Below are 27848 nucleotides of genomic sequence, written 5' to 3' on the forward strand. Positions count from 1 at the left end.
GCAGTATCCTACCACTGGCACTGCATCACTGCATCACCATATCTCCTTCCCATTGACTAGCTGCAAAATCAAGGGTATGGAAATCTTCCTGGCATTCTGTGCCAGCTCTTGTCAACAGCTGGCTGTTGCTACAAGATCTTGGCGTTTCTTGAACCTTTCCTTCCACTGCTCATCTTTATCCTCCAATCACTCTTAACATTGTACTGTAACTTCTTCCCCGTTTTATAATTTCTTCCCCGTTTTATAGCACCCACATCACACACACCCCCTTCTTCATGAAGGCTTGCTATGTGAATGTATCTTGGGGAGGAGGGAGTCACAATCTAACTTCATTGCAAACTGCAAAAAAACAAAAACATGGAGAGGGGAGAGACTCGTTTTCTTTCACAGGCGAGATTCTGTGCCCCACAACTTGACACTTGTCTCCTGAGGGAAAGAGATGAAGGGTTGGACTACAGTGTGTGTGCATATATATAGGTTTAGGGAATGTCCCAAGGGAAATTATTGTAGAGGTGCTGCTGCTCCAGCTAACATCACATCACCACTTATCTCACCCCATCTCCTATCTGTCTTTCGTGTGCTGGGGCTTCCAATATGATTTGAACTCTCCCTCCCCTTCTACTGTTTAGAATTCAGCTTTGGGGCTTTCTGGCATGCTTAGAATTCAGCCTGGCCACAAGGCCCACTAAGCTTAATGGAATTTACTTCAGAGTAAACATGCACTGGATTGTGATGTAATATGGATAGGGGAGGGAAGTAGTGAAGACAACAGAAATGGTGCTTTGAAGCCACGGCAGGGAGGAGAGAATCCCTCAAATGGCTGCTTATAATAAATCCTTAAATAACTTATCAAGTTGGCTGTTCAGCGGAGGTATTTGTCTTGCTCTTAAAACATTTTTAGGAGCCCCATGCTCACGTGCACAGGCATGACTTGTAAAATGTTAACAACAGGCTTTTAAACTTTTATTTTAAAAATAACTAAAGTGAAAGCTAGTCCTCGTGGAGAACAGCCTCTTTAACTTTCCTCCAGATGTTCATCTCCACTCTGTGCCCTGGCTGTGTAAGGAAGGCAAGTCACGGTGGGGAAAGGTACCTGTCTCCAGACAGACTTAGCAGTGGTGTCATCTTCAGTGACATGTCTAGTGGTAGCAGTTGAGCATGGAGAGTAGTTCAACTTTTCAGTCACTGTTCTCTAGCATCTCAGGCTTGAAGGACAAACAAATAAACCACACTTAAACTGTGATTTTAAAAACTTACCAGGTTCAAACGTAATGCTAAATCATCGTTAAGGTCAGTAAGCTACGGCTTATTTTTGCTAACAAATCAGTAGGCCTAGTATGCACATAATGTGAAACCATAGTTTATCAATTTAAGGTTTATTTAAACCATAGTTTAATGTTATGTATGGACCAGACCAATGTGAAGAACCAATGAGTTGACAGAAATATAGGACTCCTAAGCAACAATCACTTGTTTGAAATGCCCAACCCTCCTAGTTCCCATGTAACTTTCCAAATACACCATTCCAAGACAGATGACCTTCAGACTATTAATTAGATAAATATCTCAGTGTTAAGATAATTTTCACTGTTCTGTCTTTCCTACATTTTTATTTTAGGTTATGTTGAACAGCCTTGTATGGTACCTTGTCCATTTGATTGCAAATTAAGTGACTGGTCTAGTTGGGCCCCTTGCAGTTCGTCTTGTGGAACAGGAGTGAAAATCCGGTCCAAGTGGCTTAAGGAGAAGCCTTACAATGGAGGACGTCCATGTCCAAAACTGGATCCTAAGAATCAGGTGAGGTATATCAAGAAACCAGTAGGACACTTTTACAGGGTATCAGATACATTTAGGGCATTCTCTGGATGATATAAACAAGACAGCTTCCCTTTAGTAAATATACTCCCTCACCTGGTCATACTTTTTCCTAGGAATATATATTGATACAGCCTTTCATGTTTATTTCAGAGTTCCTTCCTTATTCTCAAAAATACTCCAGTCTCTTTGGCACTGTGAGTAAATATTTATATCATGTTTCCGCTGTATCTCACAAATCACTAATAACAGAGTGCAATCAGCGAGACTCACTTAAAATAGTCTGTGAAGATTGATTCTTTGAACCTATTCTTCATTATTTCCCTCCCCCCAACAAATTCAATTCCACTCTGTTCTAATAAGTTTCTATCTGACAATTACAAGGTAATTTTCTAGTGTATACTCTTATTAGGAGAAGACACAGATATAAATGAGAATATTCAGATGGAAAATTAGGAGTAAAATATTTTTCAATTAATGTTGCAATTTAATGTAATAAAGGAACTTGGCAGTTAATGCAGACAGGAGAATGTATGGGCTCATACAATTAAAAATGTTTAATGCTTTTAAAGTCTATTGAAAGAAACTCAGTATCCTACTCTTTGTGCTGGTTATTTCTAAAGAAGATGTGTTAGTATTTCCTTCATTTCATCTTTTCTGTTTCTAATAGAAGCATACTCAGGAATGTCACTTGCAGAACTTTGACTATAGCGTGCAGGTTATCTTAACATTAAGAAAGCAAAGAAAGTAGGAAAAGTGATCTAATATTACAGTCCTACAGATGCTGGAAATAAGCAACATGGAACACATTGTGACTTACTACTGCATGTGTTCATTCTGCCTCTGGTCATGGTTTCGCTTTGGTAATGCTTTGCACAAAATAAGAGCTGCTTGCATGGGATGCACTTTTACACAACCTATTTAAAAGCAAGGTGCAATTCAAATAGCCTTTATTTCTTAGGCTTGGTTCATGCTGCACCCTGGCAGGTAGTTATGATGAAGAATCTTACTTATTGGAATTCAAGCTGAATACCCTGGGTTAGGGGCTTTAACTCCGATATTTTCCCCACAGTAGTTTGTATACAGTGAACCTGAAGCTTCTGGTCACACAATTTGTCCATTGTGGAAGAGGTGCAGGCAGATCATAAAAGCAAGGCCTTGTTCTTTATGCACAAACATACTTTGAACCCTGGTTCATCACAGAAATTTGGGAGAAGGTATGTCAAATTTGAGGCTCACTTTTGCATTCAGGGTTATATCCAATGCTTCTCCTATTCAGAGCAGACCCATTGACATTAATGGTCCTAACTAATTTAGGTTCGTTAGTTTCAACATGTCTTCTTCTTCTTTGGCGATCACTCGTACCCAAATAAGATTGTCTTCCATGAACACAGTCTTAACAGTGTCCATAGGTGACCGCGGAGGCCAATTCTAGAGGCACATGTCCTTCCACAGTGGGGACATAGGTTTCCGGGCAGGAGTTAATCATGGTGAGGGTTTGCCAAACGCGCCTTCCTCTTAGCACGTATCTCCCTTTCATTCTATTCTCCAGTTGGAGTGCTCGCAGGCCAATGTTTCCCAATTCTTGGTGTTTATACTACATTTTTTTTTAAGATTTACCTTGAGACAGTATTTAAACCTCTTTTGTTGACCACCAGCATTACACTTTCCATTTTTAAGTTCGAAATAGAGTAGTTGCTTTGGAAGACAATAATCGGGCATCCGAACAACATGAGCAGTCCAACGAAGTTGATGTTGAAGAATTATTGCTTCAACACTGGTGATCTTTGCTTCTTCTAGTACACTGACATTAGTTCGCCTGTCTTCCCAAGTGATATGTAAAATTTTTCGGAGGCACCATTGATGGAATCTTTTGAGGAGATGGAGATGGTGTTTACACGTGGGCCATGTTTCACAAGCATATAGTAAGATTGGTAGTACAATAGCTAGCATACAATAAAGTTGGTAGTACAATACCAACCCTCAGCGAAGCACAGTTTAGGCAATTGTCCAGGCAACTCTAGCAGTCTAAATGCTGAGCTAAATGATCAGCCAAGCTAGAAAACTAGTTTTCTGTCTCAGTGGCAAGCGAATAGAACAGGAACACAACCCTCTGCCACCTAAAGTGAGGGGAGAGACATTGTCACACCTCCACCTTTTCTTTCTCCCTTCCCTTTGCCATGTCTGGTCTCCCTCTTCTTCCCCTCCCAGCTGCTGCTTCTGTCACTGCTGCACCTCAACCCTCATCCTGGCCCACTTATATTTGTTTGGTTTTGCCTCTGCAGTGGCTACAATGCCAATGAGGTTTTCTCCTCTATTCTGTCTTGGTTCACTATGAGAAAGGACTAAAAGAGAAGGCCATTCCTAACAGCAGACATTCCTGGCAAGGTGGCTAGGTGACCTCTTCTTGGGCACAGCATCTAGAAGCTTTGTTTAAAGTTAGATAAACTTGTAAAGTTACTTGAAAGTAACTTTAATGTTTTGCCTAACCTGCTGCTCACATCCTTTCTCAGAGCATACCAGGATGGGGAGGGGGGAATGGTGGTAGTCCTGCAGACACCTCTCATCCATGCAAAGATTCTGTAGGTCCACCTGGACTGGCAGCAAGACATAAGAGCAGTGTCCCATAGGATACCAATCCCTCCAAAACACACATGCTTGCTGCCTGAAACAATGGTGTGAAATTGCTTTGTGATTGGGCCACCTCTGCAAGTGAATATAATGTGAGGTACGGTCATCACATGTTATTCAAACTCTGCTTTGAAAAGCTGGATTCAAATTGGCCTTAATGTTATTTGCAATCTTTCCATTTTCTACAGCTAGGTTTAGACAAAGTTTTGAAGTTTCTTATTGCTTACATATTAACATACATAAGCAATAGTATAATAGAAACAGAGCCCAAGGAAATATGATGATGCTCAATAAGATAAATAATGCCCATATCTCAGTACTTTCCCTCATAAATCTGGGAGATCACCTAACAGGTAAAATGAAATTCCACTGTAAATAATGCACAGATGATAAGCTTGAGGAAGATATAGTAAGGCACATCATCCACAAACATGGCAGAATATTTATGTCAAAATCAAACACATTTTTTTTGTCAGCTTTCTAATTTCAAAATTGGTTTATCACCTTTTTGAATGGAATTCTTAAATTTAATGGTAGATAAACTTCATGGGAAACTATGAGACAGACACAATAGTGTTCTGTATGTCTTCATCTAGACCAATGAGACACATGAAGATTTATTTCTGTTTTGGAATCGTGCCTGTGGATAGCAAATTCTGATATCTTCCAGATTGCCATTAGATTCTATTGCTACCCGAAGAGTAGGAAACACAACAGCATAATGAATACCATTTCTTATTTTCTGTCGGGATGCACATATTGGCTTTGAAGTGCAACAGAGGAATAATGTTGACAACTGGATTTTATAAATTGAGTTGATACTTATATTGTGTACCCCTTTAGAAAGCTGAGAGCAGCTTATATGAAGATGCTAGTGATCTTCACCCAGACACTGATCAACTCCACACTTCCTTAGCTTCACCTTTCCTTCAGAGATGGGTACTTTTAGACCAGGGTAGCTAAAGCCAGGTTGTGCAGGTGTTGGTGGACACCCATCAGTCTTGGCCACTGGCTGGGCAGCTCCCATCAGTCTTGGCCACTGGCTGGGCAGGCTGGGGCTGATGGGAGTTGGAATCCCTTTGGAAGGCAGCACATTGGCTACCGCATCCTAATCCATTCACATTCATCAAGAATGTATACATAGATAGAGTATTCTACTATACTTTATTAATTCTAGTACTATCCTCAACAGGGACGTGGGTGATGCTGTGGTCTCAACCACAGAGCCTAGGGCTTGCTGATCAGAAGGTCGGCGGTTCGAATCCCTGCGACGGGGTGAGCTCTCTTTGCTCAGTCCCTGCACCTGCCAACCTAGCAGTTTGAAAGCACGTCAAGTGCAAGTAGATAAATAGGTACCGCTCCGGTGGGAAGGTAAACAGTGTTTCCGTGAGCTGCTCTGGTTCGCCAGAAGCGGCTTATTCATGCTGGCCACATGACCCGGAAGCTGTATGCCGGCTCCCTCGGCGAATAAAGCAAGATGAGCACCGCAGCCCCAGAGTCATCCATGACTGGACCTAATGGTCAGGGGTCCCTTTACCTTTACTATCCTCAACAGAGAAAGCAAACAATTACCGGTATTTACCCCCTTTATGTCTTTTAAAGGTTTGAAAAGTGAAATATGTTTCCTTTGTGGGATACTGTAGACTTGGCATTCACTAATTAAAACATGTGCCCTTATGAAGAGTTTGTGCAATTGTGTTGCAAATTCCTAGTAGTGCCTATATTGGCATGGAGGCTATCACCACGTGATTCAGAAGAAAAACTTGTAATGCAGCCTGCCCTTAAGCTTATTTTATGAAGGCTTACTGTAGATTGACTGTAGATGCAGATGTCACAAGACTACTGCCGCCCTCAGCTGCTAGGGCTGGCTTGCCTGATGGTGAGAGGCTCAGCAGGTGGAAAGCTAGCAGGAGGGAGAAGGAAGCTGTAGGTGGTGAGAGGACTGAATTCTCTCCTCTTACCTTCTCTCTCTCTTGTTCACCTCCTTTCCACAAACAGCAGTCTCTTGGGTGCTAGTTGTGGGTTCTGCAACTATATTCAATTATCCCCATGTCTGTTGCTTGCTTGCTTCTCCCCCTCTGCACTGCAGCACTTAAAAAAAAAAAGCAGTTCCATAATGGATGAAATTTTATTCTATTTTTTAATAAATTTCTACAAAATTAGAAAGGCAACTAGAGAGGGTCAAACTGCCTGAAAGGGAAAAAAAATCATTTCACCTCAGTCACTGAAGTTCAATTAGTTTGGAGCAGTATTTTTAATAAACAAGTTTGGTCCCTGCCAAATCTCTAGTGGACAGTGTGGCATGTTGCTAGACTTGCATAGCTTGGGTGTCATAAATCAGCATGACAACAGCTAACACTGAGGTTGAACTTATTCTAACGTCTTTGTCTAGGGAACAAAGGAGCACAGTAGGATTGATGCCTTTGTTGCCCTTTGGCAGCAGGTTTACACCCCCCCACCTTAACTTTTCCAAACTATACTAAGAAACTTCTTAAATTATCTACATGTCCATTGTAAATATTCACCTCGCTGTACTTGCTGGCTTCCCCGGGTGTTACGTTGTCACTTGCGATGCAACACCAGCATGCTTCCCCCCCCCCCCAAGGTGAGAAAGAGGAACCATTAGGGAAGTTTTAATATGTTGTCTTTATTCACATAAATGAATATATCTCTCTGGAGGAGACTTAAAGGGACTTGCTGCCCAGATATGCAGCCCAGTGTTTATTATATGCAGCCAGTGTAGTGACTTCCAGATGTTGTTGGGCTACAACTCTTATTGATCATGCTGTCCAATGCTGACAGGAGTTGTCTGATAACATACGGAAGCCATATTAGCTACTCCAGTCCTATAATTTCATTGAGTTACCGGTAATCAGAGTCCTCTGTTATGCAGGCACCTTTGTCCCCATGATGGAACAGTGGAGGTGAGATGTACAAGCTGAGCTGGATCAGGCTGCCCAAGTTCCATGCCCTCTTTTCCTCTTTTCTCCTCTATAAATCTCCCTAGAGCAGGCTTAGGGCACTTTCAGATGACTTGCTTATTGAGCATTAATACTGATTTGTTTACAAAGAGATTAGACAGCATTGGCCATTTAATGGAGGCTGGATGATGTTACATCAAAGCAATTGTTATCCCACACTTTCCCAATCCCTTTTCTCATGGCAAAAACTTCAACTTTTGTGTGTGGAAGCAGCTCTGTTGTGCAAGCCACTTACTCAGCTATAATTATGCAGCCTGAATTTGCTGGCGTGCGATTGAATCCCACCTGAAATTGGCAACATTCAGGAAGTGAGACAATTTTCATTCAGGTTTGTCCAAGCCAAGCAGCATCCCTCAGGCCATTGCAGTGCCATGGTGTATATAGGCTGAAGGGGAGAGTGAGGAGTCCACTTGCTACCATAAAACATTTACCACATGGCCATTCACTGTCTTCCTGCTCTTTTCCACTTATGAGGCCAGAGGCAGCAATGCCATGGAACATCTCATTAGCTCATCCAGTTTTGTCCCACCACTTTCCCCCAGGAAAACCCAATCTTTACTGCTGAATTGGAGCAAATGTCAACCAGGTTTTTCTCACATTGATGTTTGCTCCAATTCAGCACAAAAGAGTAGTTTTCCAGGGAAAAGTGATGGGGCAAACAGAAAACCACTGAGGCCCATGCCTAGAAAATATGGGACAAGCAGAAAACTGCTCATACTCAAGCTTTTTAGGCACAGGACAAGGGGAAATGTAGACAATCCCAGAGTTAGAACTAGATAGGGGTGACAGAAAGTAAAATACCTGTATAGCTTGATTAAGAGATGGATCTTCATGCTATTAGAAGAAGCTATGAAGCTATTGGTCAATGCTTATTGAAGTGACTATCTTATGTGGAAGGAAGTCCCACCGTGCTCAGCAGAACTCACTCCCATATAGAGTGTGCACACGACTGTGTATTTCAGCTCATTATATGATGTCTCAAAATAGTCACTGGTAGCCTTGCTTTAAGCCTTGTGTCTTGCTGCTGAAGTCATGTGTGATGTATTGATATTCTGTACAGACAGAACTTCACTTAATTTGCTTTTACTTGGAGGGAAGTAACAGAGAAGGAGAGAAACTCAGGAACTATTATGTGGCAGGTAATAGTGACATGCATGGCCGTGCTGCTGAAGATTCTGCCGTGTTATCTATAATAATAAATTCCAGCTTTGGATTCTGCTGCCATATGATTTTACACTGAGCTTCTTTTTCTTTGAGCATATGGCAACATTAGTGGGGAATCCATAACTATACTCTGGTGTCCCATCATCTTTGAGAAAACTGCATTGCAATGTTTTCTCTCCGTAAATAAAGCACTCTGAAGTAGGCTATCCCTGGCATAAAGGGGGTGGGAGGGGACATAACAATTTAATGGTGGAGACATCAACAAGAAAATTTTGGGTTGCATTCAGTGCAGCACTAAGGCTTTGGTTCTATAAGCACAAGAATTTCTCCTGCATGATGGAACATTTTCCTCCTCTCCTCCCTTCTGCACTGCTAAATCTGTTCTTTGAATCCAGTTGGTGCCCTTATAGAAAGCATCCAGCAATGGAAGGGGAGCCAATGCTTTGCAGATTCACCCTCCTGTTGTAGCCTCTGTTACCCCCTGGAAATCAATTCCAGGGAATTTGGGATCCTTCCAGGACAGAGTAGAAAGTGAGAAGGCTGCAAGGGGGGATTTGGCAAGAATGTCCTTCCCTTTTCCTGCATTAGTGGATGCCTCTGCTGAGCTAAAAGCCCTTCTGTGAGTGCATCTGAACCCCACCCAATAGCAATCATGTATAGGTGGAGCATCATGCATTTAAACTGTCCGATACATTGCTCTTAATCCACTTTGGTGATGGTCTAATAAAAGTCAGAGTTTAAGTAGTCTTTATGCCTTGTCTTGAGATCTCACACTATGATGAGTGAGAACTAACAGGCATGGCTCCTCAAGCACCCGAGTATATGAATGTGACATATTTCTAAGTTGTCAGCATTAGACAGAGGATCTCATTAAAAGTTTAGAGTCCAATCCCAATTATAGCTCAGAGTAGTTGTCAAATGTCATAGCCATGTCTGAGGTGTCCAGGAAATAATTTCTCTATAAGAGAAGAGGTAATTTGGTGTCAAAATGGCCAGGAATTCATTGCACGCATTAATATTGAGACCTTTCACTGCCTTTTCTTGTTCTGCATACCTGAGCTTATGGAATGTCACTAAAGGTTTTCAGTGCACTGAACTTTCTCTCTAGTTAAAATCATTTGTGGGTGTGGCAAGGTGAGAGAAGAATCCTCATTTATTTCTCCAGCATTGTTCTGACTACAATTAAGGACAGGTGATGACATGCATAAGACATCTATTGTCCACTGTCTTGAAAATGCAGGGCCTTTGTATTTTCTCAAACAGGAGGGGGGAAGCCCACATATGCTGCAGTGTGCCTTGAGCATTTTACTGCACAGAAGGGACAAAGAAGCCCTCCTGGATTGGGGCCCACACATCCTGTTTCTAAGTGTAAGGGAACTGTTCAAAGTTGGCTTACCCTGGTACGACACTGATACTACAGGGATGTCTGTCCGTAACCGAGATGGTGTGGGGGACCTAAACCCTTTTTTTGTCAGAATCTAGACTATAATAGGTTATTTTTAAAAAATCATCTGATTGACAATTTGTTTATTAACTGCTTTCCTTACTAAAGTGGCCCACAGTGACTTACAAAAATAGTATAAACACTAAAACTAAACGTCACACATTTTTCTTAAAATTGAAGGTTAGAAACTTGGCAGCCGATCAGAGTTGCGTCCCTGTTTTTGTCATAGCTCCCCAGAACATATTCATTCTTTTCAAGGTTGCCCACACAGTGCAAATAGCTGTGAAACATATCTCATCCCTATCCATAACACTATAATATACTTACGGTGCAATCCTATGCATGCCGATTCCAAAGTTCAATGAGTCCCAGGTAAGTGTCTTTAGGATTCCAGCCTTAATGAATTTCAAACGTTGTACAGATACACACATAAAGGCATAAAATTATGTTATAATTTGATATCATAAGTCCTCTCCAAAGGATATGTCACTTGCTGTTGTTTCTAGGCCCAGATTGCGGTAAATACAGCACCTGACAAATGCCTCCTCAGTCATATATACTTTGGGATGCTATTCACAGGCAGATTAGTTTTTTATTTGTTTTATTTGATGTTTTCCCATCAGCTAATAACAGTTACTAAATCTGGACAGCAAACAGAGGATTTATATAATTTGGAACGCGTACCTAGAGGAAGTAAACATCGGATAATGGTTACTTCAACAGCAAGAAGACCAATAGGCATTCATTAGAAAAACCTAATGGAAGAATTAGCTATAATTCAGAGCATCTCAGTGGGAAAGTCTGAAAACTGTGTATACAAAAGCATGTATCAAGACAACCAGTCAAAAAATAAGCCAAAGAAAATTGGCTTCATAAGACTGTATTGCATGCAATTTTGAAGAAAATGAAGTTACTAGAAAATATTATGCCATTTCAAAAGAATAATCACAACAGTTAAGGATTGGTGTGAGAGTGTATGTGCATCTCTGTTTGTTTCATTGTGTGTATATATAGGTACAGAAGGAGATGTGATAGACAATCAGCAGTGCAAACATAGCATAGTTTTGCCTAGAATCCTGAGATTCTTGGCTTCATTTTAATGACAAAGCAAGGTTGGAAGATCTGGAAAAAAACATTGGCAGTCCTGAGTAAAATCTTACTAACCAGAGTGACTTCTTACCATGCCAGAGCAAATTGTGACATCAAGCCAAATGCAGCCCACCAACCATTTATTTTTGTGGTCCACCAGGACTTGCACACTGTTCTGTTTGCAGTCCCAGAGAGATGGCAAAAACAGACGTTCCCTGATAAGGTGGACCACAGGCATACTAGTCCCCCCCCCCCAAAAAAAAATGCTTTTATGACTTTCAGGCTTTGAGTGGTTTTCAACTAAGTTTTAGTCAGAGTAGATCCATTGAAATCTGAGCACATAACTAGGTTAGGTCAAGTAACATCAGTCTCTGATGTGTCAGAAGGTAAGTTCTTATTACCTGTGATCTAACACATCAGTATTGTAGTTTGTGTAAGGCTTTTCCCAAAGCAGCAGGATTAGCTTACTTGGCTTAACTGAAAAGCTTAGTTATGATGCTTGTGTGAACTGTAATATTTTGTCTTGCCAAATATTAGATCACACAGTTAGGCAGGCAATTGCAAGTCTTTTTTTGTGTTTACGAATATATTACATAGTGTGTGTGTGTGTGTGTGTGTGAGAGAGAGAGAGAGAGAGAGAGAGAGAGAGAGAGAGAGGGAGGGAGATATTTTCATGCAGAATGTTGAAAATTGTTAGTAGCCTTGAGTATCTTAGTAGTTATTGCTCAAATTGTGACCATGCATATGTTACCATATTCAAGTTTGATGCTATTTTTTTCCTTTCGTTTTTCTCTATATTTTAAATGTTAACATCTTATTTTTGGCTGATGCATAACTGACCACCCTGCTTCAAAATTTCAAAAGAAATAGGCTGCTGTTTGCAGATATCTCCAGGACAATTCATTGTGGAACGTGTTCCACTGCAGGGTTTCTGGGACTCCATTCAACCATGAACACTTTGGAAGCATCTCCACCATTAAAAGAGAGCTAAGCCCCACTGCACACACTCAGTCTCTTGCATTTGGAACATGGCCTAGATCTCTCAAATGTATTGTAGGATAATATGCACACAGTGGGCTGTAGATGCTTACCTCCTTGAGATTCTGCCAAGCTGCCTGTCTGTGCAGATACGTACTTTCATAGTGCAATAAATAACAATGTAACATTGTAATTCTTGAGGCTGGCGTAACTATTTTGATCAGACTTTGCACAGCTTGTGACCATGTAGCTCAATCAGTCATGCAGCCTCTCAGGTTCTCAGTAAGCCCCACAGTCTTTGGAGTAATACTAGGGCAGGCAGCAAAATCAAGAGCCTTAATGAGGTGCCAGGTAGGCTGCCATATGCTGTCAATGGGCTGCATTCAATTTAATGGGTCTTTTAGCCACGCAGACTTGATTTAGCTATATGTACACGGGAAGCTGCCTTGTTGTTGTTTAGTTGTTTAGTCGTGTCTGACTCTTCAAGACCCCATGGACCAGAGCATGCCAGGCACTCCTGTCTTCCACTGCCTCCCGCAGTTTGGTCAAACTCATGCTGGTAGCTTCGAGAACACTGTCCAACCATTTCGTCCTCTGTAGTCCCCTTCTCCTTGTGCCCTCCATCTTTCCCAACATCAGGGTCTTTTCCAGGGAGTCTTCTCTTCTCATGAGGTGGCCAAAGTATTGGAGCCTCAGCTTCAGGATCTGTCCTTCCAGTGAGCACTCAGGGCTGAATTCCTTAAGAATGGATAGATTTGATCTTCTTGCAGTCCATGGGACTCTCAAGAAGCTGCCTTATAATGAATCAAATGGTTGGTTCACTAGTGCAGCTCTCCAGTCTCTCTGGCTAAGACCTTTCACAAGTTGCAGTCATTTAAGTGGAGATGGTAGGGTCTGAAGCTAGGGCCAGATGCATGCACACTGCTACTGACCTAGATTAGCACCTATTAATTCACATTATGCTAGTTATCTAATTTAATGTCATATTGGACTCAAGTGTAAATCATTGTAGCAGAGTATCTTAAAATGTTTTCCCTTAGTGTGCTTATTTTAATGAGAAAACATGAGCCTTAAACCATTTCATAATTAAGCAAATCCCAAATCTTCTGAAATCTCTTCTGTTCTGTCCCAGATAGCTATACTGATGGAGGACCAAGGAGGCCACTGTTATGGCCTCCTGAAACATAATTGTATTCACCCAGCAGGTGCTGCATTAGCTTGAAATACCTTGGCCGTAATGCTATAATCAATAACCTATGTGGATTTTGTAATAAACTGTTAAATGAGCTTGAGTAGATAACAAAATAGAGATTTGGGCAGATGGTATTAATGGGAATAACAAGTAAAAGTTCTTTTGCAATTACATGGTCTAAAGTCGGTGAAAACTGTTTCTTCAATTAACACTTCCAATCAACCTCATATTAAATTCAGTTAATTAAAACTTTTAGTAATCCTCACACAAAAGAGGTTAGCACCATAGGTCGAAGACACAAAACTGGATGTTCTATGAGGTGCAAGAAATGATATTATTATGGGGAGTACAGGACCCTTAAACAATTAAACAGTACTTTGTTATTTTTTGTATGTCACTTTAACAAAAGTGTATAGACTTGTTCTTTCAATGTTTGAATTGTCATTTATTGGTATCTTCAATGTCCCCGAGGAAGACACACCTTTGAGATGTCTCTATTGATGCACATAATTTATTTAGGCATGTCAAATTGACAGTGTTGCCAGAGACCATCAGTTCATTCCTATACAGTTTCCAATATAGTGCAATGTGTGATGGAGGCAGGAGATTCCCCTTTCCCCCTTTCCCTTTTAAAGGAATTGCTATACCTTTTCTCCCAATGTACACTATTTCCATTTCATTATCTAATTTATTTACATTTTTTCAGATTGTTTTAAAACTCCTTGCAGTGCTTTGCCTAAATCACAACAGTTTTGGTTACTTTTGCTAAAGGCAAAAGCAAGAAACAAATTGTAACACTTCACTGTATCCTCCTTATCAAAAAGAGCACCTTTCATTTGCAAAATTTACCAAAAAAAAAGTCATCTATGCACCTACCTCTTTAATTGTGATTGAGTGAGAGAACAAACAGGCAGAACAAGTGAAGGATACAGCATAACCCATGTATTACATTGACATATTTGTTATATAGACTATAAAGAGGACTGATTCCTCCTCGCGGTAGTTACCTGGGGCTGCCCTATAACCAGGATGGGGAACCAATGTAGGACTCATTTGCCATCAACCCAAGCCAACATGGCTGATGGGAGCTGTAGTCCAAAAGTATCTGGAGGGCCACAGGTCCCTCACATGCATTTTATAATGCAAAATTTGGACATTGTTATTTGTGAAATGCCATAGCTGCATGAAACCATCAACATCCTGATCCAGCAAGGGAGATTACCATATGAAAATTGGGCTTTGCCCAGATAGCCAATGTGCATGTGGATCTGAACATCTTTGTTCAGGCCTTTTGAACCGTTTGGGTGCTATTGCTGAAGTGCATTCCTATCGAGAGCCACAAATTGACCACAGCACCTGTGTGCCTGCTCTGTCTGCTGTCCAAGTACTAATAGTTGATGGACAACTTCAAAGCCCCTGCTCTACCTTTCTTATGCTTCTTTGCCTTTAGACTGGACTTAGCCTGGATTCCTTCTGGCAGAAATTCAAATCAAGGGTTGTCCTCTGTAAAGTTGTACATATGGGCATCCTAGTTTCCTGCTTGCCTAATCCCAGTGCCAAAATGATTACTTCCCACACCAGTTTCCCAATGGCTGAGGCAATGCTGGCATGGAAAGGGGTCGTTTTGTTAGCTCCTCTCACTTGACTTTATATTACTATATAACCTGTACCTAGACTGTCACACTTCAGTCTAAAATTCTCTCCAGAAATCTTTATTTGTAGCGAGAAGCATTCAGCCATGTGAGTCATCCACCTATAACCTGAAGTTGTGCAGTCAAGATTCCTGTTTAGCACTTCATCTCCCACATGTGAGAAATAGATTGGTTGTCTTGTTAACTCATACCGGCACCTTCTGAGCCTTTGTCTGCTTACTCAGAAGTAAGTGCCATGAAGATCAGTAGAACTTCCTCCCTCATTAGTAGGTTTAGTACTGCTGTGCTAATATAAGAATGCAACAAATGCTGGTTGCCAGAAAAAAAGCACCAAAAAGCACAACAGATTATCACATTAGAATGCCACTTATTTAAGTGACTATTTCCATATAAAATAATTTATTGCACAGATTGGAAAGCATCAAATGCTTCCCTAGCATTCCAGTGACTGGCATGCATCTTTGTTCCTACTAGTACCTTGGGAATTCTTTTCCCTTTTCAGTGAAAGGTTTTAGGGCAAAAAAACCTCCACCACCTTTTGACACTTGGACAGCTTACAGATTCACACTGGAATATTGTTATCTTTTTCATGATACAATCGCCTGCAATGTCATCACAGCATAGGGTGAGCTGACGGGGGTTGAGCTCACAATGCGCCCTCTGCAAGATGCGACTTAATGCGTTTTATAAAATGAACTGATGATATATATGCCAGTGATTTCTAATGAACCTAAGTTGGTCAACCAACACCAAAAGAACCACATTATTTCTGTTTTCATTGCAGACAGTAAAGAGAGCAATTAACTCTATATTTTTAGAATCAGGAATCTAATATTTTATATATGCAATGGTTGTTCTCAAACTGTGAATTGCTTCAATTAATTTGCCATTTAATAATTTTTATTTCTGACATTGGTACAGTTTGACATTAAATACGCTTTGCTGGTTTCATAGCTTTTAATCTACATCCCCTTCCTGTTTATATTATTGCTGTTGGATTTGACTTCTAAACATTTGTAAATTGGGAGCCAATATAAAATTGCTGCAAGACACATAGTATGCCCTCTGCTACCTATACCACTCATCATAGAATTGTAGCATTGGAAGGGACCACGCAGGTCATCCAGTCTAACCCCCTGCAAAGCAGGTATCTTTTGCCCAGTGTGGGGAATGAACCCACGACTCTGAGATTAAAAGTCTCAGGCTCTACCAACTGAGCTATTATGTAGGTGTGGAATCATGTCCCTGAATGCCGCCCCAATTCAAAGTCTCCTTGTGTGAGCAATGCAAGCACATTAGGGAAAAGAGTCCTCAGTCCTGCTGAATATTTGCATTCCACAGAGTTCCACAGAATTCAAGTATGTTCACCTGAGATCAGCTGGACTTCCCTCAGTGTGTTAAGGACTGCAGCAAGAAGCTGCCATCCTACAGCTGCTTTCAGCCACAAATGTCCTAATGATTACAATGGGAACTAGGGACACATAACTCTGAACATGACTGAAGCCCTAAGAGTACAATCTAGCATATTTAAGGTTCCATTGATGAGATTTAAACGGATCTAATTGTGCACTAGATAGCACCCTCTGGGCAGCATCAATCACATAGCTTGCTCTGTCACCACCATTCATTTCATAACTCCCTAGTGCTTTGTGGATTATTCCTTGAACGTTTTAAAGAGCTGATTTCTGGCAAAACACAAAGATGGGAAAGCAGCCTTTACCGTTTTGACAATATCAAGGAACTTAGTTTCTTATTTTCAAACCTGGATGTTTAATTAATTCCGCATAATGGTACTTATTATAAATTTAATGGAAGCTATTTTTATGGGACAGTTTAATATGCTTGTGTGTTAAATATACACAGGTGCTTGAAATGTATTTCATTTGACCCATTAAACTATCAAAGGTAGTTGTGCTTGAGTTTCATCATGAATTTGTGAGCTATAATGTTTAACTGATAGCCCCCTAGATTCCATACCCTGCTGTAACAGCCTATAACTATCCACCCAGGCAAAAAGTGAGTAGCACACTCTATTAGTGGTGCATTTGCTTGGTTTTCAGGAAGAGCCAGCCAAGACTAACTGCCAATAGCAGACACTGTGTCTGACCTTACCATCAGCCCCACAGGGGCTTAAAAGGAATGCTGCCTAAGGTGGCAGGCCTGCTACTGCCAGGGTCACCACAAGTAGGTTGATACCAAAGGAATTTGTCCTTTAGAAGTCTCTTTGAGAGACACTAGGGCGAGGACAGCACCCCTTAGTAATTTTGACGCCTTGATTGGGCTGAATCCTTGGTGAAAGGCAGGAGGAACTAGAAGGTTGTGTGTATGTGTCTAACCTAGCCTTTTGGTAAGAGAGAGAATTGCTGGGGAATTATGACCTAGTACATATCCTCCAACACATCAAAGGCAAAAACCAGGATGCCATTTTCCCATTTTTTCTTACAAGAGGATGGCAGCCATTTTGGGCACTGTGATCTCACACCATTTCACACCCTATTTTTCCCCAAGTGATTTATTTGGGCACAGCATTTAAAAAACATGTGTTTGGGGGGGGGCACCACCTGAGCTCGCAGCTCTGAAAAAAAAATAGTTTTTTGGGAGGGAGGGTTGTGGGGTGAAATCGTACGAGATCATGGTACCCAAAATGGCTGCCATCCTCTCATGAGAAAAAACAGGATGCCCCAGTTTTTCTGGGATACTTGCAGGGTATGGTAATGAGGGCATGAAAACCATTCAAGGGCACATATGCAGGATGCATGGTTTGTGGTAATGTAATATGTGTGTTGTGTCAGGAACATTTTATTCAAGATTTTGAGATTTTGGTGTCCTTGTGAATGAGTCAGGATGTGCCTGAGAGGGGAGAAGGCTGATTATGCCCCTGTAGAAGTGATCACAGGTAGACTTTCTAGAGGGAGGGTGAGAGGCACAAAAGATGTCATTGCTCCATGTGATTATAAAATTGCATGTTGCACCAATGGCATATTATTGTCACCTTTTTAATGACTGATATAAAAAGAGGCACATATATCACTCAAGTAATTTTCTTCACTGCGGATATCCCCCCCCCCCAGGAATTGTTTTCTGAAAATCTGGAAACCCTACTGTAGATAAATATTAGCTCAGATTTAAAGAAACAAAACTTGAGATCCCTTCTACAATTGAAAATCAGCCGTCAAGTGTGGTGCAGTGCATGCCACTTGTATTGCATACTAATTTTTGCCATCCAAATGTAAGTGAAGACCTTAAAACTGCTCCTGTCACTTAGTTTGAGGGTTTCACTCTAATCACTCCTTGCAGGGGTAGCCACTTATAAGTTTTTCTATCTTAGGCTATTTCATCTTAGACTCTTCACCACTGGTTAATGATCCAGGCCAATGTGGGTAGGTGATAATTATGGATGATGCAGAAGATTGCAGAATTCCTGCTTCAGCTCTGACACAGAGTCACTGTCTGGGCAAGGGTGTCTGCTGCAGTTCCTTAATCACTGTGGGTGGACTAGTACTTAAACAGCAGATGGAGATGTAAATCTTGGATGCATTATGCTGAGTTTTTATATTTTATATGTAAAACTAGATGTCAAGGAAAGGTGTGCTGGCTTATCCTTCTCCCTGACATTTATGTGGAGACAAACATTCAATCATCTGAGCTCCTAACTACACTCTGAGTAAAATTCAAGCACAGGCTTCTCATCTATGGGCTGTTAGAACTAGGTCCATCACAGAGGACTGAGTGGAGCAGGTGGAGGGACCAGTTTGTGTAGTGCCAGGGAGAGACTAATAAAAGTGTTGCTATATTGGCACTGAGCAGATCAAGAGCAGCTTAACATTGACAATGGGATGCAATGCTTCTGTCCTAATCCCGCTTTCTGGGCCTCATCACAAAGCCTCTGCCTTCAGATATCAGTCAGTTGCTACCTGAGCAAGTAGGAAAGGTCCTCATCAGGCCTTATCATCACCATTATTATTTACTTATTAAATTTGTATACTACCCTTCACCTGAAGATCACATGGAGGTTACAAACAAAATAAGCCCTACTAATGTGTTTCTGAAGTAGAATTCTAGTTGTATCAGAGCAGCCACCACAAATAGAGCTGGCTCCCAACACTGCATTGTTTACCTATCTAATATTGCTGTCCCTACAGCCCTATTCCAGGTTTGATTCCAAATCTTGGCAATTATTAAGCGGACTTATCCCAAGTCAGACCATTGTTTGTCCAGCCAAGTACTGCTTTCTTTGACAATCAGCTGCACTCCGAGAGTCTTGTGCAAGGGTCTTTCTCATCACTTCCTACATACTTTCTTTACCACTGAACTGAGAGCAGAGAGATTAGGTAGTTGAAAATAATCCTTGACATTATGCTGACCATTGGAAGAGCTCTGTACATTACACAGGCATGTGCTTGAGCAGATGAAGGAGGAACTCATGCAGCAGTTGAAGGATCTTGCTTGGTCTCTGAGCACTCGGGGGAAGCCTGTGCTAAGTCTGTTCTAATGTATTATGGGCTCCTTTACACATGCCGTTGCCCCTCTGCAAGTACGCAGAGGTATCAGGGGTGAGGTGTACACCCATGTACACATATGAAAATCATGCAGTTTTACCACTGATGGTTGTATTAGGAAGTTGGTGCAGACTGTGGCTTCCAAACCAGTGCTACCAACCTATATACATAAAATGGAACTGCTTCAAACTTCATTCTACCAAACTTTTTATTTTACTTTTTAAGCTGCATATCATGGCAGTCGGGTTGTCTGGCACATGAAAGTTGCTGATACGTTTAAAGTCATTTGGAAGCAATGTATTGTCTGTGGCGTTAGCTTATGAAAATGCATGATTAAATTACTCTGGCATAGTTCTTATTATGATAAATTGTCACACATCCCTGCTTGTTTTAATTTAGCCAGGATATTCTTTGGGGGAACAGATTGTGTGCTTGTGCATGATGAACCAATGCAGGAAGGTCCTTTGGGCACTACTATAATACAAATCACAAAATAAGGGCTTCTTCACAGTTATTAAGTGTATTCACCCTAGGGTCTTTCTATGCTAAAAATGAAGCTCAGGACTCACACTACCTGCTGAAGACTCACATATTGTTTTGCAGTTAAATAGTTGTAGATAATGCACATATGCTTTAAAAGATTTTGTTTGCAGTTATAAGTACCACTGCCTATAACCCTGCCTATATATGTGTATTGTATAGACATAATGTAGACAAAGAACTTGCATTTGTGATCTTGCCCATGCTTACTTGGAGCTACATCCCAACACATTAAGTGGAGTTTATTTCTAAGTAAATAATGATAATTAACATTTATCTGACATTTAAATTAGGAGTAAGGAACATCAGGTCCAGGTTCCAAATGTAGCCCTTCAGGACTAGCTCGCTCTCTCTCTCTCAAAACTCTCCCTAGGCCACCCACTCTCCCCTCTGGCTCCACCCACCACTGAAATGCAGCACCCAGAAAATTCCCCAGGAGATACATTGGCCCTTAGACCACATGTTCAAAGTGTGCAATCCTAACAAAAAACCAAGTTAGTATTACTGCCTAACTTGTTAAAGGTTGGAGGTTGGGGAGAGACTGAGGGAGAGAGAGAGAGAGAGAGAGAGAGAGAGAGAGAGAGAGAGAGCACATGGCTTGCTTAGGTCTGCCTAGTGATTTCATGGCAGAAGTGAAGTTTGAACCAGAGAATTTCTCTTAGCCACTACTCTGCAACAGCTCTCTTTGGGTTGCATCAGGCTAAGTCACACTCAGAGGGAAAATCCAATTGAAATCATGGTTAACTTAAGCCTGTTGATGTCAGTGGTTTCTTTGTTTTTGAAAGGATGACTCTCTGTTACTACACAGGGCTGCAACTCTATGTATTCTGCTCTTACTCTGCTCTTATTCAGTAGTAAGCATGCAAACAGTGCATTTTGAGACATTCATGGAAATATGTCAGATGATAAGGCATTTGGGATAAGAGCATGTATTACTTACCAAAATAGTTGTCAACAAAACAATGGGAAAGTGGCAAACAAGGAGATAAGGCAAGTATAACACAAGGCATGAAAATACAAAGGCATGGCACTTGCAAGCTGATATTAAATGCTGGGTGGTTAAATGAGGAGGTGCAGTTTTTCTGTTGCTAGTAAACCAGAGGAACAGCCAGGTGTAAACACCATGCCTGCATTGTAGGTGAGGTGCTGTTTAGTAACAGGGAAATGATTTTTGTGTGGCTGTGCAGTCTCTCCCCTCTTCATGTGTTTACCTAAGCCATTTGCAGAAAGACCGAATAGGACTTAGGACATCTGCTTTTCATGCTTCATCTGCCACATCTGAAGAAGGAAGTCATCTTCCAGAGAATAAAAGGCATAACCTGTTGCCATTACATGGGTGCTCTTGGTGACATGTATGTCTTTTTTCTTTACTTTTCTGTAACATCTGAGACAGATCTTACTTGTCTAACCTCTTTATAGTTTTAATGAGCTCTCCAGTAACTTCTCCAAGTGCAGAAAAGCTTTGATGGCTACTATAAAACTCAAGGTGGATTCTCTGAGTGGCTGCAGTCCATATTGCATCAAGTGTAGAAAGCAGCAAGTGCAGAAGCTGGTCAGTCCTGCATCTTCAAGCCTTAGTCTCACCTGGGGATGCTGATATAATATGAGGGAAAACAAACTACCTGCAGCCTGTGAGTAGGATTCTCTCTTGAAACTAACACACTAATTACAATCATTGCTCCTGGAGAACTCCTAACAATCAGGGGCTATTCAAATGTTATCCTTGCCAGATGGGAGCTGCTTTCACCCCCAAGCACTACATCTATACAGCTGGGATAATATTTAAAAGAAACTGAAAAAGAAAAAAAGAGGCAGGCAAAAGTAGCATAGAAATAGTGTATTTTATTTACAAAAGCGCTGCAACTTTCTGTTATGCTGGATGTGTTTCAACTACAAGTCTTCATCAAGGACAGTAGTTATTTATTGTCACCTGTGAAGGAGTTTCTTTGCCCTTTGGGAGAACAATCTATGAATAAGCTACACAATTTTTTGGGCACTTGTGAGGTTCACTTCTTTGAGAGTTTTCATTTGTTTTGAGGTGGCGCTGCCTATTTTCCCTGACATTTTTTTAAATGACTGAGCCATGTAGTCAGGAGCCAGTCTTTGTAGGTTCTGGCTACAGAATCCATCCCCAGGCAATATAGGTCACTTGTATGTCTAGACTGCCATTGTTAGACATTTGTGCTTTGGATCAGTTCTTGTTCATCACTTCTAACTGGACAAATGGCATTTTAAAAGCCAGGTCTAGCACACAGCAAACTCGCATGGCAAAGAACCGGGTCTTCAGTCATCTTTTTGCTGAGATAATCTGTGCCTGAGCTCAAGCACACAAAGACACTTATTTTAACTTATTTTTTATTAAAATGTGTGCTAGTATAGTATGTTCCTTATTCCTTGGCGATATGGTAGTATCCAAAAATATGTGTTATCTAAGTTGGGCTGCATAATCTACCCATCTAAACACTCTCAATATTTTGTGAACAACTCCTCAGACCGTTTTACTTCTATTTTGCCACTATTCTAACTGCCCTACACTGTATACTAAGGACTATTATAAGTGAATTTTATTTCCCCTTTATTCAGTGATGGGGAAACTGGACTTCCAAATGTACAGTTCCAAATTCAATCAGCCCCAACCAGCATGGATAATGGTCAAGGATGATGGAAGTTGGTAGTCCAGCAATATCTGGTTCTCCATTCTTTTCTTAATAAGTATTATTCTTGTCTTGTTATGTGTCTTCTTGCCTGTGGTTTTGGTTTTCTTTAAATCCACTTCTTGTGGGAAAAAAAAAGAACGTGCGTTTTCCATGCAGGATGGTACTATAGCATCAGCAATGATTACAAACACAACAGTTGCTCCTAGCAATTGTGAAGGAATGCCTTACAGTTTCATAGTTTCTTCTTGAAGGGAGGAGGAGGTCTTTCTCAGCCTCACAATAAGCAGCAAATTGGCTTGGTGCCTTGTTTTTCTCAGCCTGATGATATTTATGCTCACAGGCGCAAAAAAATCCTGGCTTCTAAAAATTGGTTTTGACTGACTCAACACCCATGCATGTTTTCTTTCCAATCAAGATATTTGATGAATAAAAAGTTTCTATAGCAACAGGTTAAAGAAGAGAAAAGGATCTGCTTCTAGGATTTTATCCAGCGTATGATGAAAATACAAAAAAAAAAGTAGCTCTGCTACTCTGATTTAGTTGGTGTGGCCTTCTGTAGATTGTTGCTCATCAGTTCTGATTGCTTGGAGATGACAAAAATTAAGTTGGAGAAGAAAGTGAGTTCTTAGGGTTGAGACCACCAGTTCCCATCAAATCACTGACAAACATTTCAGAGCAGTTTTTAATGGTACAGAATTAAGGATTCGGGACAGCTACAGCAATCCCTTTCTTTTTTCCCTTTTTTAAAGCATCTGTCGCTTAAAAAATATATTTTTATTAGAAGTCTGCAAAATTCTTAAAATAAGAGTTTTTTAAAAACTATTTAAAAGAGGGAAATACAATGGAAGAGCAAAGTTACAGATAGACAAAATAGACATATGGATGAAAAATGTTAAGGGCATGCAGTTATGCAACAGGCAGGTCCATCCAAAGAAGGTTTCAGGAAAACAGGGTTGACTTCTACAAAGGCTCAGTGCTGCCTTGCCTCAAGGCAAAGTGATGTACTTCAGAGGGGGGTGCAGCTACGGGATATAGTTAATGGTAGGATTTGGTTCTTGAGTGATGCCATGAGACTTTTAAAAGTGTTGCCCTTGCTGGAAGGCACCATTAGGGTTCTGCTTCAGATAGCAAAATATCTCGAGCTAGCATTATCATAAGCAATCAATGGATAGCATTTTGCTTGAAAGGGGTTTGGTTTTTAGTCATGCTTGGAAACAATTCTCCAGGCAATATACATTGCATGGAAGAAGAGGGAAGGCTGAGACCACTGGCCCTGACTCCGCAGTTATGTCCCCCCTCTGGCCTTACCATACACACCCACACCACCCACCATCCACACATTGTCATCATGGTGTTTCCTCCTAATCATATTTTCATTCAAGATGGCAAGGTCTCACATAGCAATCAGTGAAATCTAGCACAAAGTTTCAAGCAGCTTGCACTTAAGTGCTGCAGTGTTGAACTTTTGATCCATCCATACTGTGTACTTAACAGTTTCTGTGGTCAGTGGTTCTGCAGGGTCCAGATTAGCAAATAATAGGACCTTTGGATTTAGGAAACTGTGGATTTTTAACATTTCCAAATTCTGTTAGGAACAGAATGCCTACTGCATAATCTTGTGATTTGTGAAGAAATGTCAACTCTGATAAATCTGAAACCAATTGATTTTTGTTTTTGTACCATGAAAATTGGATAAGATTTGCTCTCCTGGTAATGATTGATCTCTTTTAGCATCTGTTTCTTCAGAACACAATGTAGCAATTTATTTAATTTTTTTATTACTAATCTTTAATCTAGTGCTGTGTTTGTTGAATGCAGCAGACAGCATGTCCAAACAGGCTGTGCTCAACTGGACAATAATTGGAATAATTTTTTTAAAACACAAATTTATTTATGTGCTCATTGGTTTCTTTGAGCCCATTATATTGCTGAGTTATTGGATGACATGGTGATTTGATTGCAAATGGCTAAATGACGTTCTGTCTATCCAGTCAGACTTGGAAAACACTACTGTCATAAAATCAAGGACTGATGTCTCTTCTTCATTTGTTGCAGTTGCTTAGATCATTTGACATGGTAACCTGAAGATCATGATAAGTTATAAGAACATCATTTTTTAATGGCCCTAGGAATGCTCCCTTCCATCTTAGACAAGGACTTGCAGAGGAGAAAGAAGTTGTGGGGTTCATATGGTGACAGGGAGGGGGGGGTCCAAATTTCACATGCAAGAGGTGTGGTTATGGAGTTACAGTAGAGATCTGTCCATTTCCTCAAATAGCTAAGGCCCATGAACTTCCATAACTGAGCATCCTTAACCCAAGGCCTCATGTATTCAGATGTGTAACAGCATTGTTTTAACAAACAAGTTATTGTAAAAAATAAAAAATAAAGCAAGCAAATCAATCTACCCTACATTAGTTCACAGTTCTCAACAGCCCTATGCAGGCACCTTCAGATTATAACTTGGGCAATCTGAAGAAATGCCCTGTTTCCAAGGTATCTTCTTCCATTTCCAGGTCACTTTTTAGAGTATCAAAGGGTTCAGTAATGACAACGCCCTCTTAAACTGGGGGAAGTTGTTTATAATGCTCTGAGGTAAAATCCCCATTTGTAGCATAAGGGCACCCAAATGCAACCTTGGCATTAATTTTAAAAAATGTGTGTGTGCGCGCATGCACGCGCGCACACACACACAAACATTGATGCCCCTGTCTGCAGTTCAGATGTACCACAAAGATTATTGACATGGCTACTAAAGAGGCATAAGAAGAAGATATGTCTAAAATGTGATATTCTAAGGGCTGCCAGAAGAGCTCAGATTTACCTCTGTCTTTACAAACTTCAGTGGCAAGTATGGCTTTGTGATACTTACTCTGCATCAGATTCTGAATCATCAAGGCTGCTCCAAGACATTTTGCTACCTTAGGCAAAGGACAAGATGGCACCTCCTGTCATTCCATGTACAGAAGGTGGTCAGACTGCCAGTTGAGTCTTACTTCAATGTGGGCTGCCTCCACTGCACCTGATGGCCTCAGGCTGGCTTATGGAACCCAGGTTATGTACTACTCGGCCCATATAGCTCTGCCCTCCAACATCTCTCTGCCACTCCCTCCTTCCAGCATCAACTGTCCAAGGCAGTGGTTTTCAATCCCTGCTGTGGCACCCTGGGGTGCCTTAAGGGGTGCCACAGGCAACACTGGCCTCTGTCCCTTTTTCCTTCCCTCCCTCCTCAGATGCCTTCTCATGTCTCTGCCTACCAAAGGTTTGCATAGCTGTTTGTTGCAGCAGCCCTGGCTACAAGTTCCCCAGTCAAATGGTGCCTCTGGGGCTGGCCTAAGGGTGCTTCCCAGTCCCCTGTGGGGCAGTGTGAGGAGGCAGCTCCCAAGGAGACTCCCCAGGATAGGGGAGAGGAGGCTGAGCGAACTCTCCACAAGGGAGGGTATTCAAAAAGGGGTGAGGGGCTGCCAGCTCTGCAGGCAACAGATTACATAACTGGGCTCCTGAGCCCCACAGGGGTGCTGCAGAAAGAAGGGAGTTGATCAAGGGAGTCGTGGACTCAGAAAGGTTGAAAACCTCTGGCCTAAGGCATCTGGTAGAGCCACCCCTGCAACTCAGCTATAGTGCAATCTGTGTTTACCCATGATCCTTTCACTTTATCTATTTACTACTCCTTTGTTGCACAGTGAAACTTAAAGCCCTCTTATCCTGTCAGTTTTATGTAAAGCAGGAAAATCCTCCCCCCCTTTTTGGTACAGTAAGCAGCACTTCATTAGTTGCTCATCACTTTTTTTTAGCTGCTCGTCACAGTTTTATGTCTGATTGAAAGTTATTCAAATGTACCCAAAGCTTTTTCCTGTGCTGCAGAGTACAGAGAAGCTCCCTGGGAATGTGCAAATGTAGTGGAAGTTTTCCAAGCGATGAAAGAATTGCTAATGTTTTATGTTAACAACAATTTTTTGAAGAGTTTCATCCATTCTATAATTCCAAGCTGCTTTGTTGCAACATTATTTGAAGTCTTCAAATAGAGATTGTCCTTTATTACCAGAACGGTAGAAATAACCTAGTAGTAAGAGCCAGTTCTGGCCACAACTTTGTTTAATGCTTATACAGTGGTACCTTGGTTCTCAAACAGCTTAGTTGTTGAACAAATCGGCTCCTGAATGCTGCAAACTCGGAAGTAAGTGTTCTGGTTTGCGAATGTTTCTTGGAAGCCGAACATCCAACACAGCTTCTGCTTGAGTGCAGGAAGCTCCTGCAGACAATCGGAAGCCACGCCTTGGTTTTTGAATGGTTTCAGGAGTCGAATGGACTCCCGGAATGGATTAAGTTTGAGAACCAAGGTACCACTGTAATATAAAAAATATTAATAGGTCATTCATACCATAAGTTCAAACTAACACACTTGAATATCTTATCATCAGATTTCTTCCAAGCAGTCATGCCCCTGCCTATAAACTATTGACCGGTTCAGATAAGTCATGCTCCAGCTGAATTTATGCAAGCAGTGGATAGCACAGTCCATACCACATTAAAAACATAAGAGTCCTGCAACAGACTAAACACCCATCTAGCCCAACATCACATTCTTATAGTGGCCAACCAGATAGCTGTTGGAAGCCCAAAAGTGTAGGACCTGAGTACGAGCGATTCTTGTCCTATATCCTCACCCACCAGCTCATCCTGGTCCCTAGGAGAGAAAAGCTTCCCATGGGGTGCAGGACAGCAAGAGATGGCAGCACAGCAGCTCTTCCTTGGATGCAAGAAAACCTCCCTGCTTTCCCCATATTCTTCTTTCAAAACAGGAGAAGACACATGAAGCATATCGACCCATGCAGCATCTCCACCCATCTGGGATCATGGGGATTGAACTACAACTCCCGTCATCCCCAGCTGCTGAGATTTTCACTAGGGACAGTGGGAGTTCATGCCAGCAGAAATTCCCTCTTCTCCACAACTATTAAATACTGTAGGAGCCCTGGCCTCTTTTGATCTGGCCACCCTAGCTCTAAGTATCTTCCTATATTTCAAAGAAGCATGTAGGGAACTGAGAGAGATCCAGACAAGCCTTTCCTATTGAAGGACAAGCTGTTGACCCACTTACCTATTCTGAATCCCAAAAAAGTTTCATTCTTTGAGGACCAGGATCGGCTGGCTAGTGAGGGCAAGGCCAACAGTTGGATGAATTGTTAGATTTCAAGTGGCCTAA

At 41.3% G+C, this 27848-nt stretch overlaps 1 protein-coding gene across 4 annotated transcripts in view; it reads left to right on the forward strand.

Moving 5' to 3' along the window:
* THSD7B (thrombospondin type 1 domain containing 7B) overlaps positions 1–27848 on the forward strand; it is a 367181-nt gene that overhangs the window by 283313 nt on the left and 56020 nt on the right. For all 4 annotated transcript variants that reach the window (XM_053405725.1, XM_053405703.1, XM_053405718.1 and 1 more), the window contains one exon: positions 1619–1797. In XM_053405725.1, the coding sequence (XP_053261700.1) occupies positions 1619–1797 (179 nt within the window). The remainder of the gene's footprint in view (positions 1–1618; positions 1798–27848) is intronic.

This window comes from Podarcis raffonei, chromosome 1, assembly GCF_027172205.1.
Source record: "Podarcis raffonei isolate rPodRaf1 chromosome 1, rPodRaf1.pri, whole genome shotgun sequence".
Taxonomy (NCBI): domain Eukaryota; kingdom Metazoa; phylum Chordata; class Lepidosauria; order Squamata; family Lacertidae; genus Podarcis; species Podarcis raffonei.